Below are 14,919 nucleotides of genomic sequence, written 5' to 3' on the forward strand. Positions count from 1 at the left end.
CACCCTCGCCCCGCCCTCACTCCACCCTCACCACGCCCTCACTCCACCCTCAACACACCCTCACTCCGCCCTCACTCCACTCTCGCCCCGCCCTCGCCCCGCCCTCACTCCACCCTCGCCCCGCCCTCACTCCACCCTCACCACGCCCTCACTCCACCCTCAACACACCCTCACTCCGCCCTCACTCCACTCTCACCCCGCCCTCACTCCACCCTCACTCCGCCCTCGCTCCGCCCTCGCCCTGTCCTTACCCACTCCCCCTTTGTCTTCTCTCCTTGTCCTCCAGGACCAGAAAGAGCGGAGCTACTCCACTGTGAGGTCGCGCTCCACCTCGGCCACGGTGAACAACCTGAAGCCCAGCACGGCGTACGTGTTCCAGATCCGGGCCTTCACCGCCGCGGGCTACGGCATGTTCGGCCCCCGCCTGGAAGTAACCACCAAGGGGGAGTCGTCAGGCACGGGTAGGCCCCCGGTGCAGTGTTTCCTCGTCACACTCTTCATTATCACCTGCTAAAGAAAGCAAACCCATTAGCGTGTTAATACGTATATACCCCAGACACCCCACGTCTGAGTAGACCGCGTCAGAAAAGGGCCAGGAACCAGACTCTCGCACGTGCTCTCGTCTGTTTTTATTTCTAGGACAACGTTTTTGTCTTTCTGGGTCCTCGCTGCTCAAAGGACAAGCGAATAATAATAAAAAAATATCAATATTGTAGGCGTCTTCCAACGTAGATCTATGCTGTTCTGTCGAAGGACGGAACCCGTCGTTACCTGCTGATGCCGGTCCTGTCGTCACGTTTCTTGACCGGGTTTTTGGATCTCCCGAGCGGGACATGGGCGAAACTTTGGCCCAAAAGAGCCGCGACACTCGTCAAGCCTGACGCGGTGACGTGCTCTTTAAATCCTGCCGCTGCTGTGTTTAATTTAGCGTGGCCCGCACATCCTGTTCCCTCAGCATTCTGCCAGCAGCACGCGGGCCGTCGGGCGACGCGGTCCGGACGAGGAGGCGTCCAACCTGAATGTGTCATCGCTCCAAATGAAGGCCACCACGATACCGTCGGGGACCATTATGCCCATTTTCAGAAACAGCAGCGCAGCGAACTCAGTGAAGTCCAGAAATAGAGCGTCGGGAGTGTGGGGGGGGGGGGGGTGCAGGGGGGAGGGGCGTGTGGGGGGGGGGGGGTGCAGGGGGGAGGGGTGTGTGGGGCGGGGGAGGGGTGCAGGGGGGAGGGGCGTGTGGGGGGGGGAGGGGTGCAGGGGGGAGGGGCGTGTGGGCGGGGGAGGGGTGCAAGGGGGAGGGGCGCATGTGGGGGGGGGCGCCTCTCTCTCTCGCAAGAAGCATCTTTTCCACGCACTCCAAACCCGCTGCTAATTTCTGTCAGCACAGCTGTGTTAGAGATCTGTGTGATCCGATGTGACACTGAAGCGTGTATCAACAGCAGTCTCTGTGTGTGCATGTGTGTGTGTGTGTGTGTGTGTGTGTGTGTGTGTTCGTGTGTCACAGCCACAATCGTGTCGAGCGAGCAGAACCCGGTCATCATCATCGCGGTGGTGGCCGTGGCCGGCACCATCATCCTGGTCTTCATGGTGTTCGGCTTCATCATCGGGAGAAGGTACGCTCTAGCGGCCCCCGTTGACTCCCCGCTCCTGTGAGTCTCCTCCGCTTGGCATGCTAGCTCTCTCTGTGCCTCACAGACCACTGTAGCTGTGAAGTTCCCCCACCCCCCACCCCACCACTCACCTCCCCCTCCACCCATCCCTGGCATGCTGCATGTGTGTGTGTGTGTGTGTGTGTGTGGTCTCACCTGGGCCCATGCCAGGAAGGAAAGTGCAGCATTTTCACGTTTTTTTCCCCTGCGTGCTTTTAAAATGGACCCATTGTGAAGATTGAGGACTTTGGAAAAGGAAGGAATTGCACTTCTTTTCCTGTCGCCGCTGCATACATATACATATGCAAATGCGTCTGTGTGTATCGCTGCGTGTGTGTGCGTGTGTGTGCGCAAGCTCTGGGCGTGTGCACACCTCCTGCTGTCTCCTCCTTAAGCACCTGGCTGCTCCCTGTGAGTCACGCCATTGGCCAGCTCTACTGGCCCCTGGCCCGTGTCTCACTGCTGACAGCTCAGAGGAGGCGTGGCCACGTGGGCTTTCCTGTCAGCCAGCCAATGACCTTCATCCCCCATCACTCCCATGCATGCTTGCCTGTGCCTAAATGCTGTGCTATAATCAGTTACCTACTTCACGGTCAAACACTTAGATTGCCTTAAGTCGGAGTCCATTGACTTATTATTGACTTCTAATTAAAATATTAGGGCTCTAGATTAGATGACAGTTTAACCTTTACAGTTTGTAAATTCATGAGATTTCACCTTTTCCAATATCTTCCCTTTCTCCCTGATGTAGTAGCTCACCCCAACCAGTGTAATAGAGAAAATTGCCACTTTGTTATTTGTATAATGTGTGGGCATGAAATCATTATTTTCCATTCTTATGAATGATAGATGCAGGTTGGGTTCAGCCTGCCGCACTGTGAATACTGTAAACATGCACGCACTCGTGTCCGGGGCCGACTGATGGTGACTCTCCCTGTTCTGGTTCTGTGGTCAGGCACTGCGGATACAGCAAGGCGGACCAGGAAGGGGACGAGGAGCTCTACTTTCAGTGTGAGTATCGCCTGTACCTGGCCGGCCCCTCCCAACACACCTGGGTCACCTCCCCAGCTAATAAACCAGCCCCGCACAGGGTTGGTTCCCAGCAGCTGATCCGGGATCAGGATTGGGAGACGCTGATTTTTCTAATGTGGGCCGGAGCGGATGATGGGAAATGGGAAAGAAAGAACATCGGCCGGGTGCGTTTGATCTATCCATCTTTGCCTTGAGCCCGCCTGCGAGTTCGTTTTAAGATATGAAATATGAATGCTTGCGCTGCAGCTGGCTGGCCTCCACCCTCCGGAGGGGCAGAGCAGCCCCCCCGGGTCGGCCCGTATGCCTGGGCCCTTCACCCGTTGGGGTGCCCCCCGGCCCCCCGCGCTCCCTAATGAAGCCCTCGGAGATAGCAGCAGCGCCGGCCTCTCCGGGTGCGCACTGGCTAATGATCCGCGCTGTGGGTGAGCTGCTGGTTTGCAAACGTAAGGTCAAGGTGGCACCTGGCCGCCCGGCCCCGAGACAGTGAGGGAGAGACGGGAAACGGGGGCAAAAAACGACCCAGAGCTCCAAACGAGGCCGGCATGGGGGGCAGCGCCGTAGCGGGACGTGCGAGGAAAGAGGCAAGCGCCAGTCCACGCGGCACACGCAGGGACGTGGCGCTGCTCGTCACACGTGAGCGCCAGGCCTGCATTAGATCTGCCATTTAATTACCCACAAGCAGCAGTCCGGGTTAGTCATTTTTAACACAGCCAGACGCGGCCTGGTGGTGTTTGCATCTCGTTAAACGGGCCTGGGCATCGAAGCTGACAGGTATGGTTGTAATTAGCTAATGTGAGACCGAGGTGTGTTGCAGGCATTAATTGGGCAGAGAGTGATGTAAAAATGTTAACTGTATATGTATAATTAGATTGCATAATTATTTGGGTCAACAATCATGTGATCGAAGATGTCTATGAAGGCATATGCATGATGCTACTCTAAAGCAAATTAGGTTACTGTAAACAGTTTTTTTGTCATTTCACACCTATGCCTTTAAAATATAGATATATGAGTAACATTCATTCAGAACAGTGTTCATTTCATATTAAATCAGATGCTAGTATGTATGAACCTGGGAATCAAGGCAATGATCCTGATTCAGAGATTCTGATGATTCATCTCCAGTGATTTGTAACATGGTCCACTCCGGGTTTGCCAGTTATTAAAAGCCGTCAGCCTGTGATTGACAGCTCCGCCAACCTGTGCGCACGCCCCATGAGTCCGCCCCTGACTCCGCCCCCTTGTGCCCTCCCCTTGTTGCTCAGTCTGATGAAGGTTAAGTGCAGAACCGAGTGGCATTTTAATTCCTTATTCGGGAAAATAAAAGTGGCTTTTTTGGTTTTTATGAGCTCGACCTTTTTGTCGCAGAGCGTCATCTCCGTATCCACAGGCACTCGCTAATCGTGGCCCGCTTCTGCCCCCCACGTCATGCATATTTCATCGTAACAGTAATCCTCTTACCCTTCTGCAGTTAAATTTCCAGGCACCAAAACCTACATCGACCCCGAAACCTATGAGGATCCCAACCGGGCCGTGCACCAATTCGCCAAGGAGCTGGACGCTTCCTGCATTAAGATTGAGAGGGTTATAGGCGCCGGTAAGCTCCGACGCCTTCTCCACCCCTACCTCCCCACTCTCACTCCACCCACAGAACTACACGATGGCCATTCATCACACTGACAGCTGAATATTTACGCCTTCAGTGGTGTCGTTGCATCTTTACTGTCTAGTTATTAATAACACTATAGCGAAAAAATGGGGTTGAAGGGTGGAGGTGGATGTGGGGAGGGGGTATTTTCGGTGAGGGGGGTGGTGGAATCGCACTGTAATTAATACATCTTCTGTTCAAGCTAGCGTGAGCAAAGATGTAGCGTTGTTGATGAATTGCTAGCGCATCACTTTTACATATCGCCGTGTAAGGGTGTTAGCATACAGAATGCGACATGTCCAATTATGTCCCGCGGACACGCTCCCCGGTGTACATGCATGCCGGCGTGCCACCGTACCATGGTGGCAGCTGTCACGAGCATGACGGATTCTCTGGCCAGCACAAGGAAGGGTTGGAACGGCTAGCCGAGGGCTTGAACCTGGCCTGCGTCTCTGACAGGAGAGTTTGGAGAGGTGTGCAGCGGACGCCTGAAGCTCCCTGGGAAGAGGGACGTGCCCGTAGCCATCAAGACCCTGAAAGTGGGCTACACGGAGAAGCAAAGGCGCGACTTCCTGTGTGAGGCCAGCATAATGGGCCAGTTCGACCACCCCAATGTGGTCCACCTAGAGGGCGTGGTCACCAGAGGTCAGTTCCCAGACACCAAAGGTCCAACATTAAATACACATTACCTTATCATTAGACCATGTTTCATATGCAGGAAAGATATGAACAAACAGAATGATTCAACTCAAGTGCATGATTCAACTCAAGTGATTTGAGTTACAGTATCGCCTCGCCATTCAAAGCAGGTTGTGCAATTGTAAATCCTGTGACAGCTTTAGTGGTCTAGCGATGGAACTGTTTTGTTTTGGATAATATTAACTCATGTCAGACGTGTTAAGGAAGCTCTTTGTCTTTGTTAAATAAGCAGAATGAATGCACTTTACACTGCTAATGCAGGAGCCTTTTGAGAGCTCCCACTGAGTTATTGTCTCGCTCCGTGATGTAAGTGGTCGGGGTTTGTCTTCGCCGCTCTGCATCTAATGGGAGTCTGTTCTTACATGTTGCAGGGAAGCCGGTAATGATTGTGATCGAATACATGGAGAACGGCGCGCTCGACGCCTTCCTCAGGGTGAGTACGATCACCTCGCAAAACCCCGCCGACAAACGTGGGGCCGAGAGGGCGTGGCCTCTGACGTCTGCTCACGCGTGTGTTCCCGCAGAAACATGATGGGCAGTTCACGGTGATCCAGCTGGTGGGCATGCTCCGGGGCATCGCCGCTGGCATGCGCTACCTCTCCGACATGGGCTACGTGCACCGCGACCTGGCCGCCCGCAACATCCTCGTCAACAGCAACCTCGTGTGCAAAGTGTCTGATTTCGGCCTGTCGAGGGTCATCGAGGACGACCCTGAGGCGGTCTATACCACGACGGTGAGTCAGCCCCCGGACCATCTAGGCCCGAGGACGCGGCGTGAAGCTACTACGTGGAAGTACGTCACCATTACGTGTGCAACGTATGGCGACGTTTGCGCCAGCCTCTGACCTGCATTTTACCGAACAGGGCGGGAAGATCCCCGTGCGATGGACGGCCACGGAAGCCATCCAGTACCGCAAGTTCACGTCGGCCAGTGATGTGTGGAGCTACGGCATTGTCATGTGGGAGGTCATGTCCTATGGGGAGCGGCCATACTGGGACATGTCCAATCAAGATGTAAGTCCTTGCTTCTGTGGCGGTGCACGCCAATGGCAAGACATTATATCCTACATGAATAATGACCATTATACAGTCATTCATTTATTTGGTTTTAACAATATTTGAGGACTGTAGCATTCTGTTTGGACAATATTCTCCTTTTTATGAACTAGGATTTTTAGCCATGCCCCTTCCTCATCCCGCCCCCTTTCCTCACACGTATATGGGAGTGTCCCAGATGAAGAGTTCCCTCCTTAGTGCTCTTCTTTAAAACCACTTCAGCGGTCCCGCCCACCCGCCTGCCTCTCTATGAGACAGTTCCCGTACTCCGCCTCACCCGCCTGCATTAAGAGAGCCTCTTCCCTCTTTTTTATCATTCCGCTTGTGAACGTTTAACCCCACTAATGAGATATGGGAACTAATGCGGAACTAATCATTGGTGGAGCTCTGGAACTTTTGGAGATCCTGACTCGACCGCACAATACCCCCAAGCCTCATCCACAGCCCTGCCGCTTTAGTCTAACACGTGAACGCCATGAATCGCTCCATCGTCGCTGCCCCAGCTGAACTTCCGCTGAGTCGAGAATCCGCAGAGCTGGCGGCTAATGATACGTATGAAAGGGAAGTACCTTTAATCCGTTGCCGTTTTGCGACGTGTCTTGGCACGCTGCTGCGTTGAGCAGACTCTTTGTCAAAATTACACAAGCTTGAACATCCTCGGAGAAGGTAAACACCCCTCATCAGAAAGACTAATGATGACTTATAATGCCCCTTCTCCACTCCCAGCAATCACGCATCTCAGCAAACACCACTGCCAAGCACAAGAGCAGCGGCACTGGGCACCAGAACACTAGTATTAAGCACTTTGAAACTGGCCTGGTGGAGAGCTCGGTTCTTGACAGACATCAATGTCAGCGATTGCTGTACCCTGTCAGGAAGGAAGCAGCCTTCTCCTCTGGGGTGTGGTGGGAGGGAGAAAGAGATGCGGCCGGGAGGGTGTGGGGGGGGGGGGGGGGGCGGTGATGGTGTGGGTGGGAGAGACATTTACATTTCTGCAGCACTTTGGTTGTTTTGACACTTCCCCTACCATAACTCCCAAGTTTTGTTTGAAAAGACATGAGGAGAATAGCAGAAACGTGCTTGGAAGGTAAACAGAGAGGCGTCCACGATTCTGAGTGTGGCGTGATGGCGCCCTGCACCTGCCCGCGTCTAGCCCTGTTGATTCACTCTTAGCTGGGTCACTCCGGTCAGGGTAAACTTCCCAAAGGCCAAAGGTCATGCAAATTCTTCCTGGTCCACAACAAGCAAGCAGGGTCTGGGAGTGGGGGCTGTTTTGGACTTGTGTAGCCGACGTGAAGGCGCTCACCCTGGGATTAGCCCATGTGTGCGGGAGGTCCGTCGGGTGCAGCATGCGTGGGTGGTGTGACGGGCGTGGACAGATGTTCCAGCACGCCGTTTTCGCTAAGTACCGAGCTGCAGCCTCGGGAGTTTCGAGCCGTTCCCTCACTTGTTCTCAGCAAGCATGCGGGGAGCGGTGGCATCTGGCTAACGGCTGCCCCCTCACCACTACCCCTCCCGTTTAAAAGTTTGCAAAGCTGGAGGTAAAAAAACCCACAAAGGATTTAACGGGCAAAGCATGTGTTTATGGAAGTGCTGATTAAAGGCCGGGGGGGTGGGAGCTGGAGACGCAGTCATGGCCTGATCCTCATCTGGGTTTGTTATGCAAGCTGATAGTTTCACTTTTTTTCGCTCAATTTGATGCCCCCTCTTCCTCTCCCCTTGTTCCATCATCCTCTTTTCCTCTCACTGTTTCTCACCCATGTCTTTGCTCACTCTTTCATCTTTTCATCTCTCTTTTGCACTCCCTCTCTCTCTGTTTCTCCCTCTCGTGTCTCGGCACCTCAAATGCTGTAGTTCAGTGGGGCGCTTAAAAGGGGCCGTTTTTCTACCCAGAACGATGGCGCAGTACCCTACTGTAGTAACAGGAGTGAGTGAGAAGGCCTGTAGTCCTGGTGAAAAATGCCTGACAGGATTCTGTCTCCCCTCCCAAACCTGCAGGTCATCAAGGCAATTGAGGAGGGCTACCGTCTCCCTGCCCCTATGGACTGCCCGCCAGGTCTGCATCAGCTCATGCTGGACTGCTGGCAGAAGGACCGGGCCGACCGGCCCAAGTTCGACCAGATCGTCGGCGTCCTGGACAAGATGATCCGCAACCCCAACACCTTGAAAACCCCGGTGGGAACGTGCACGAGGTAAAATAGCCTCTCGGGTTGAGCGCCTGTGGGCTTACCTGGCTGCGGTGCCTCTCTGTGGCAACGGGCCATGCCCACCCCCCTTTTCCCCATCGCCCTCCGGATCCTTTATCCTTCTGTTATTATTCCAACCGCTGCTGGTTTTGTTCCCGGGGTGTAGTTTTGGCGCTAGTAGATTAGCGAGCGGTCTCGTGCACGGAGAGTCCACTGAGGATTGCAGATGAAAGATGAATCCCGGCAAATCGATGCGACGCTGCTGCTTCCATGCCTTTATGGTCAATAGCGAGGCTTTTAAATCAATCGACGTAATGAGAGCCCCGGTCTTTCAAGTTCCACGGGACCACCGACGCCCGCCGCGAGCATTTATCAGATGAAATCCATTTACAGGAGGGGAGCACATTTCGAGACGAAGGACGTAACCTGCAAAGCAGCCGCGGAGGAGTGGCTCGGTCCAGCCAGCTGGCGTTTTAGCGGGAGTGCTTTTACTTTTTCGAAAAGGGGGGGATTATTTCCTTCATCCGCAGAAATGAAAGGACGTTAAAAACTACCCCCATAATGGCTACACTCGAAATTGCTATTACACATAAGAGGTCAGGGCAGTAGTTGCCCTTCGTGTGCTGGTGAAGCTTGAGGGTTCTGCAGGGGCGACACGCTTCAGGGTGTGTGGATCCAGACGCGACCGCTCAGGGGTGATGGTGTTCCTCTCGTGTTACTCTGCAGACCTATTAGCCCACTGCTGGACCAGAGCACGCCCGACTTCGCCTCGTTCTGCTCTGTCGGAGAATGGTTGGAGGCCATAAAGATGGAGAGGTACAAGGAGAACTTCACGGCAGCCGGCTTCAGCTCGCTCGAGGCCGTCGCCCGCATGACCATCGAGTAAGCCACCTTCTCTTTGCACCTAACGGGGAGATCTCGTCTGCGGCGAGAAAAAAAAATTCACCTGCTTTGGGAAAAAAAATTAAAAATTCTCAGGTTGCCCTCCCCTATCTCTGCGATCGTCGAGGGCCTGAGTCGTGATTAGTCGGTCGTGATCCGTGTCCAGGCATGTTAGGCTGCAGTAAAAGCCCATTTCTTCTCCCTTAGCCAAATAACACACAGGTCAGAGCTCTTTGATTCACTAGTGGGTGTGTGTGTTTGTCTTTCTGTCGGCAGGGACGTCATGAGTTTGGGGATCACCCTAGTGGGTCACCAGAAGAAAGTTATGAGCAGCATACAGACTATGAGGGTTCAGATGCTGCACGCCCATGGAACAGGGGTCCAGGTGTGACCCAACGTCCCGCAGCCACGCCTTGACGTGGGGTGGGACATCTCAATAAACATAAACAAAACAAATAAAAAAAAAGAATAATAACAATGCGCCGGTGAGGGTGCCACAGAGGATAATCGCGAATAAGAAAGCAGAAAACAAACAAACAGAAAACCTCCCCCAAAGAACAGCAGCTAAACAACGTCTCTCTCGCAGGAAGGGATGGCCCGCCGCGCCTGCGTTCTCTGGTGAAGGATTTGTGCCCCTTGTTAGCGAAGGTACTTAACGAAGAAAGAGCAAAAGAGAGAACGAAAGAAAACAAAGGAAAGAATACTACCTAGACCGGTCAACGTCCAGAGGCGTTGAGTGTCAGTGGAGAGTCTTTTCAAGCAGTTTGATGCTTGGAACTATTTCCCCCTTTACCCTAAAGCTGGTTGATTTGCTCTGTTGATGTGGACTTCACTAGAATATGAATAATTTTTTAACAAAAAAAAAGAACAAAGATGCACAATGAAGCAAATCAGTACAAAAAAATAAAACTTGAGTGAGAGTTTTTTTTCTTTAATTGTAATAGCCATGTTCCAATGATTGTGGTAGCCTATATCAGTGACCTGCTTCATTCACATTTGACGATTTGCCTTTGGTGTGGAGTCGACAACAGGGTAAACACCCCCACCCCCTGCCCCCTTCACCTCGTGCAACCCTCCCCACCCACTGGGGTGGCCCCACAGCAGTGACTGACCGTTGACCGAGGCCAGCGTGTGCTTAGGACCCCCCCCCCAGATCCTTCTGCAAAAGTCGGAACCCCGTGGCGTTTTCCGGAAGAGCGTCTCGGCCCTCTTCCTGATTCTAGACGCTGAAGTTTTTCAGGTGCACTTTATGGTGCATCGCAACAGTTGAAACGTGTTTTGCGCGAACTATGAAATGATTACAAAGACAAGTGATAGCCTCTCTTTTTTCTTGATGTGAGAACAAGCCCTACAGTTTCAATATTCTATTATCTGCAATATTTTTTTCCCCATTTTATTTCCTGACTTCTTTTATATTTTCTTTTTAACATTATTATTTCATGAGGTGTCTCCATATAGATAGCACTATTGAAGACAGTATTTAATATAAAGATGGTTCGATCAAAAAAGTTAATTGTTTGGCTTGCAAGGTCAGTTTTTTGGGGGGTTTCTTTTGGTTTGTTTTGTTTTCAGAATATTTCATCTTTCAGTTACTGCATATCCCAGCAGTGTGTTTTAGGACCCTTATTGCTGTTGAAGTGATTTTGCCTTAAAACCTGAGAGGCAAATATACACTTGTTTGAAATATTATCATGGCCGAATAATATTTTTTATTTTTAAGGACGCCTGATTTTTGCAGAAAGCGGGTGTATTCCCTGTGTGCCTGTTCAGTTCTCTACATTGATACCAGGTGAACATGGACAGGAACAGAGAGAGTTACATTTGCATCTGGAACAGACCGACCAAACAGAGCAATAATTATTGAGATGGATCTTCTATATGATGATAAGGTGCTATATAGATTTTTTTAGCCTGTATGGTACGTCGCATTGCATTGATCTGAGAAAGGGACATAATTCACAGAGTTTCGTTCACATGTTGGTTTTCTCTCTTCCCAAGAATGCGTCGGGTTTGAGTTTCTTGCTGTTTTAGCGTTGTCCTGCTCTCCTCCGACAGCTCCAGGCAGAGTCTGCTTTTTTAAACGCTGTAAGAGCCAATTTCTGGGTGCCATAACACACAGGAGTCTGTGTTTGTCTCATCCTGTGTGGTATATGCGTCAAAACCAACGGATCTCCAGTGTCCCTTCTGAATTTAAAGATAGAGAGATAAAGAGCAAACGTTGATTTTCCAACAGATTTCCAACAGATTGTATGGTTACTGTAAAACTAAAGAGAAAGAGTAATTGTTGGTTTATGCAGTATTGAAGACATAACATGACATATTAAACTTGCAAAATATTTGTGAATGTTTTCATTAGCCGGAGGTTTTGGCTTGACCTTGTGTTTTTTAAAATTACACTTGCACCGTTGATTTGGACATTCATTTTGATTAGAGTGACGTTGTGGGGTCAGACCCAGCCTTCTACAGCAGTGCTTTAATAGAGCCTTCTTCAATCCCCCACCACCCCCCCCCCCTCCCCCACACACACACACACACACACCACCATCCAGCCCGAACTCCCCACTGTGTGTTGTTAGTGCGTGTGCATGCTTGTGTCCATGTACGGGTTTGCACTGCACCCCTGGATCGGACCACTCCCTGCAGTAACGTCTCCCATCCCCGAGTCCTGCCTGCCTGAGCCTGGAGGACTGTGGCCGGCCCTTTGAACTGAGCGCGAGCAGAAAGACCTCTGGTCAGCACAACACTGCGGCAGCTCCAGTGCCAGAAGCAGGCTGTCAGCTCCTACTTCCCGTGCTCTGATCTCTCTCCCAGGGCCCCACCCAACCCTCTTTGGCCCCTCACCCTTCTCCTATGGATCTCGGGGGCCCTCACCGAGACAGCAGTTTTGAGCCGATTTGAGATTAATGCCTGGGTTCAACCAACCCTCAATCCAGACCATTCGTTCCTTTTTTGGGTTTCTTCCATTCTGAGAACTGTTATGGCTTGACAGGAGGAGGTGAATTTTGGCAAAGATGGCCTGCATTGTGAACTTGGTTGAATTCAGGGTTAGCGTGTGTTGTTTTAAAGACTTGAGGAAGACCATGAGGAAATATAGATACTCCCCGTTTGAAAAAAAAAAATGGAAGATTCCAAAGACATCAGCACTGTTGATTGTGTCAGAGAGATCATAATGGTTTGAGGGAAACTTTGTATATGATCTAATTGTAAAACTTGTACATTTTATTTATATTGTTGTTTCTTTTTTACACATATTCCTCGGTAGTGAGCTCTGAATTCATTGAAAATGCACTATATTTTTCTATCTCACTCACAAATGCGTAGTCACCCAGACTATTTCAGATGTACATAATTTCTCATGTAGGACCAAAGACAGCTGATAGGTTTCCATTTTAGAGCTTTTTTTTTAAGTTTTATTATTTTTCTGTCTTTTAGGTTGAAATGTACAGTAAAATAAATTGTCAATTTATTATTTATTTTTCTGAGAGGAGTATGGAGAGTATTCATTGATCAAAAAGTATTTTCCCCAACCGCAGATCTGTAAAATCATTTCCCCAGACTATTTCTTGTTACATAGACTGTTTTTTGTTTGTTTTCTTTCTTTATTTTTGCTTTTTAATCTTTGTAATAGACTGTACATATATTTTTGGAAATATACTATCTCTATAGAAATGTGTGTGGTTTTAATAACCTTTGTGTTTTCTTTATAATTATGAGTGCACCTATTCGGTGTGTGTATAAGATACAGTAAATGCAGGTTTGAAGGGCTCTCTTGACAAGACCATCAGGAATGCGAGCAATTCTAGGCTTATACAGAATAAGAATTTTCTGTGCTACGACATTGAAAGGTTCAGGTCTTCTTATTATACATTATTAGTTTTACATTATACAGCACATAGATTTTAAAATACTCCACTGATCAATACTCCACTGATCAATACTCTAGCATGTCTGTATCCATGATAAAGAAATGACACTGCAATATTATTTATTCGTGGGAAGAACAGGTTATTGTACAGGTCATTACAATTACATATCTGGTGAACATACATACGTGTGTGTGTGTGTGTGTGTGTGTAAAAGACAGAAAGAGAGAGAGTCCAAAAAGTGACAAAGAAAGGAATAATAGTTATAAGAGAAAGGAGGAATGTACATGGAAGAAGAGACAGAGAATTGTTTAATGACCCTCCCTGGCCGACTCTGGACGGCGTCATTAAAAATGCATTAACCAAACCCTCCAACCTGGGAAACGTAAGCCTCTCCCTCCAACATTAAACAAAGTCAGCCTAATGGATTTATAAAGATTATATCTCTGCAAATATTCCAGTATTTATTTAATTAGCTGGGGAGGGATCTCATGGTGCTGGCAGGAGGATTGCACCAGGGAGGTTAACAGGCTCGCGTGCTCATAAAAGGCCATGGATCCTGGCCTCCCTCCCACACACGGACCTGGGGAGACGTCCACCGGCCTCAGCCGAGTTCCCTCTCCTGTAACGGTTGCTCAGGCCTGATGGATCACGCCCTGCTGAACTCATCTGACGTAAACAAAGGTGTGTAACTGAGAGAGAGGCCCGTGATCCTGAGGGGTGTGTGTGTGTGTGTGTGTGTGTGTGTGTGTGTGTCTTTCTTTTCTACACAAAGCAGTTGTGGAAATGAAGAGCATGGGACCAGAAGACTGTCCAACGTTAACATCTCAGCTGACCACAGAGATCTCTCCAATCTGTTTGTGTGTATGTGTGTGTGTGTGTGTGTGTGTGTGTGTGTGTGTGTGTGTGTCTTTGTATTTGTCTGTATTTATAGCCAAAGATAATGAAGTCTACATTAATAATCATAGGCTGCTCTAGGAACAGAAGGATTTTGAAGTGGGCAATCCACAAATGAAATATCTGTTAACACACATCTGAACAAAAAAAACCCAGTTACGAACGAACGATGAAATCATCATGACGCAATACCTTTTTTCTTAAATCTTAAAAAAAAATACTACAGAGTTTTATGAAGCAATGAAATTTCTTGAAAATACAAATCTGTGTCTGTGTCTCAGCCAAATAAAAAGATCTTGACCCCGTGGTTTAGATAACGATGGTTCAGATTGCTGTGCCCTGTCTACAGTCTTTAGGGAACTCCAGCGGGGAAAGAGAAACAGGGCACACACACACACACACACACATGTATGGCTGCAGGGTGATGGACTCTAATGTAGTAGGGTGTTCAAGGGATTACGCAGGCAAAGAAGTGTGTGTGTAGCTGGATGGAGCAGTGAACCATAACAAGGCCCAGACAGGGCCCAGAGTTAGCCTATTCATCATGGATGACCCAGAGGTGGCCAGTGTACCATGACTGGGACTTGGATGAACCCAGAACCCAAGGTTATGATTGCACCCCTCTCCCCTCGCAAGTTATTTTTAATTTTTGGTTTGTTTCTAAATGTGTAAAACTCAAACCCCCACCCTGTGCAATCGCATAACGTAATGTGTACTTCATTTTACCTTATCTCACGCTATCAAATACGTGCGTGACATTTAAACGCTCGCGCACGTTTCTGTCAGTTAAGAACATAGCTGGTGTTACTCCGTTTACCACGTCAGGTCAAACGCACACTGCACATAATACGACAGCACTTTTACATTTTTCCTCCCTGAAAGTGAGCCGCTGCGTTTGGAGCGAGCGATGCGCACGCGCGTCTCGTGAAGGCGGGCTCCCCTAATTGAACACACCTGACCCAGCTAATCAAGGCCTGACCGCCACCCAATATCAGAGCCAGGTGTGT

At 49.8% G+C, this 14,919-nt stretch overlaps 1 protein-coding gene across 1 annotated transcript in view; it reads left to right on the forward strand.

The window, feature by feature from the left end:
- epha7 (eph receptor A7) overlaps nucleotides 1–12,285 on the forward strand; it is a 59,217-nt gene extending 46,932 nt beyond the window's left edge. Inside the window, 11 exon segments of the mRNA XM_077016395.1 lie at nucleotides 287–461; nucleotides 1,505–1,613; nucleotides 2,605–2,660; nucleotides 4,153–4,278; nucleotides 4,789–4,974; nucleotides 5,400–5,461; nucleotides 5,553–5,762; nucleotides 5,893–6,042; nucleotides 8,083–8,276; nucleotides 8,997–9,152; nucleotides 9,429–12,285. Coding sequence (XP_076872510.1) covers nucleotides 287–461; nucleotides 1,505–1,613; nucleotides 2,605–2,660; nucleotides 4,153–4,278; nucleotides 4,789–4,974; nucleotides 5,400–5,461; nucleotides 5,553–5,762; nucleotides 5,893–6,042; nucleotides 8,083–8,276; nucleotides 8,997–9,152; nucleotides 9,429–9,543 — 1,539 coding nt within the window. The 3' untranslated portion in view covers nucleotides 9,544–12,285.
- Nucleotides 12,286–14,919: the final 2,634 nt, after the last annotated feature.

Source organism: Brachyhypopomus gauderio, chromosome 9, assembly GCF_052324685.1.
Source record: "Brachyhypopomus gauderio isolate BG-103 chromosome 9, BGAUD_0.2, whole genome shotgun sequence".
In the NCBI taxonomy this organism is placed as follows: domain Eukaryota; kingdom Metazoa; phylum Chordata; class Actinopteri; order Gymnotiformes; family Hypopomidae; genus Brachyhypopomus; species Brachyhypopomus gauderio.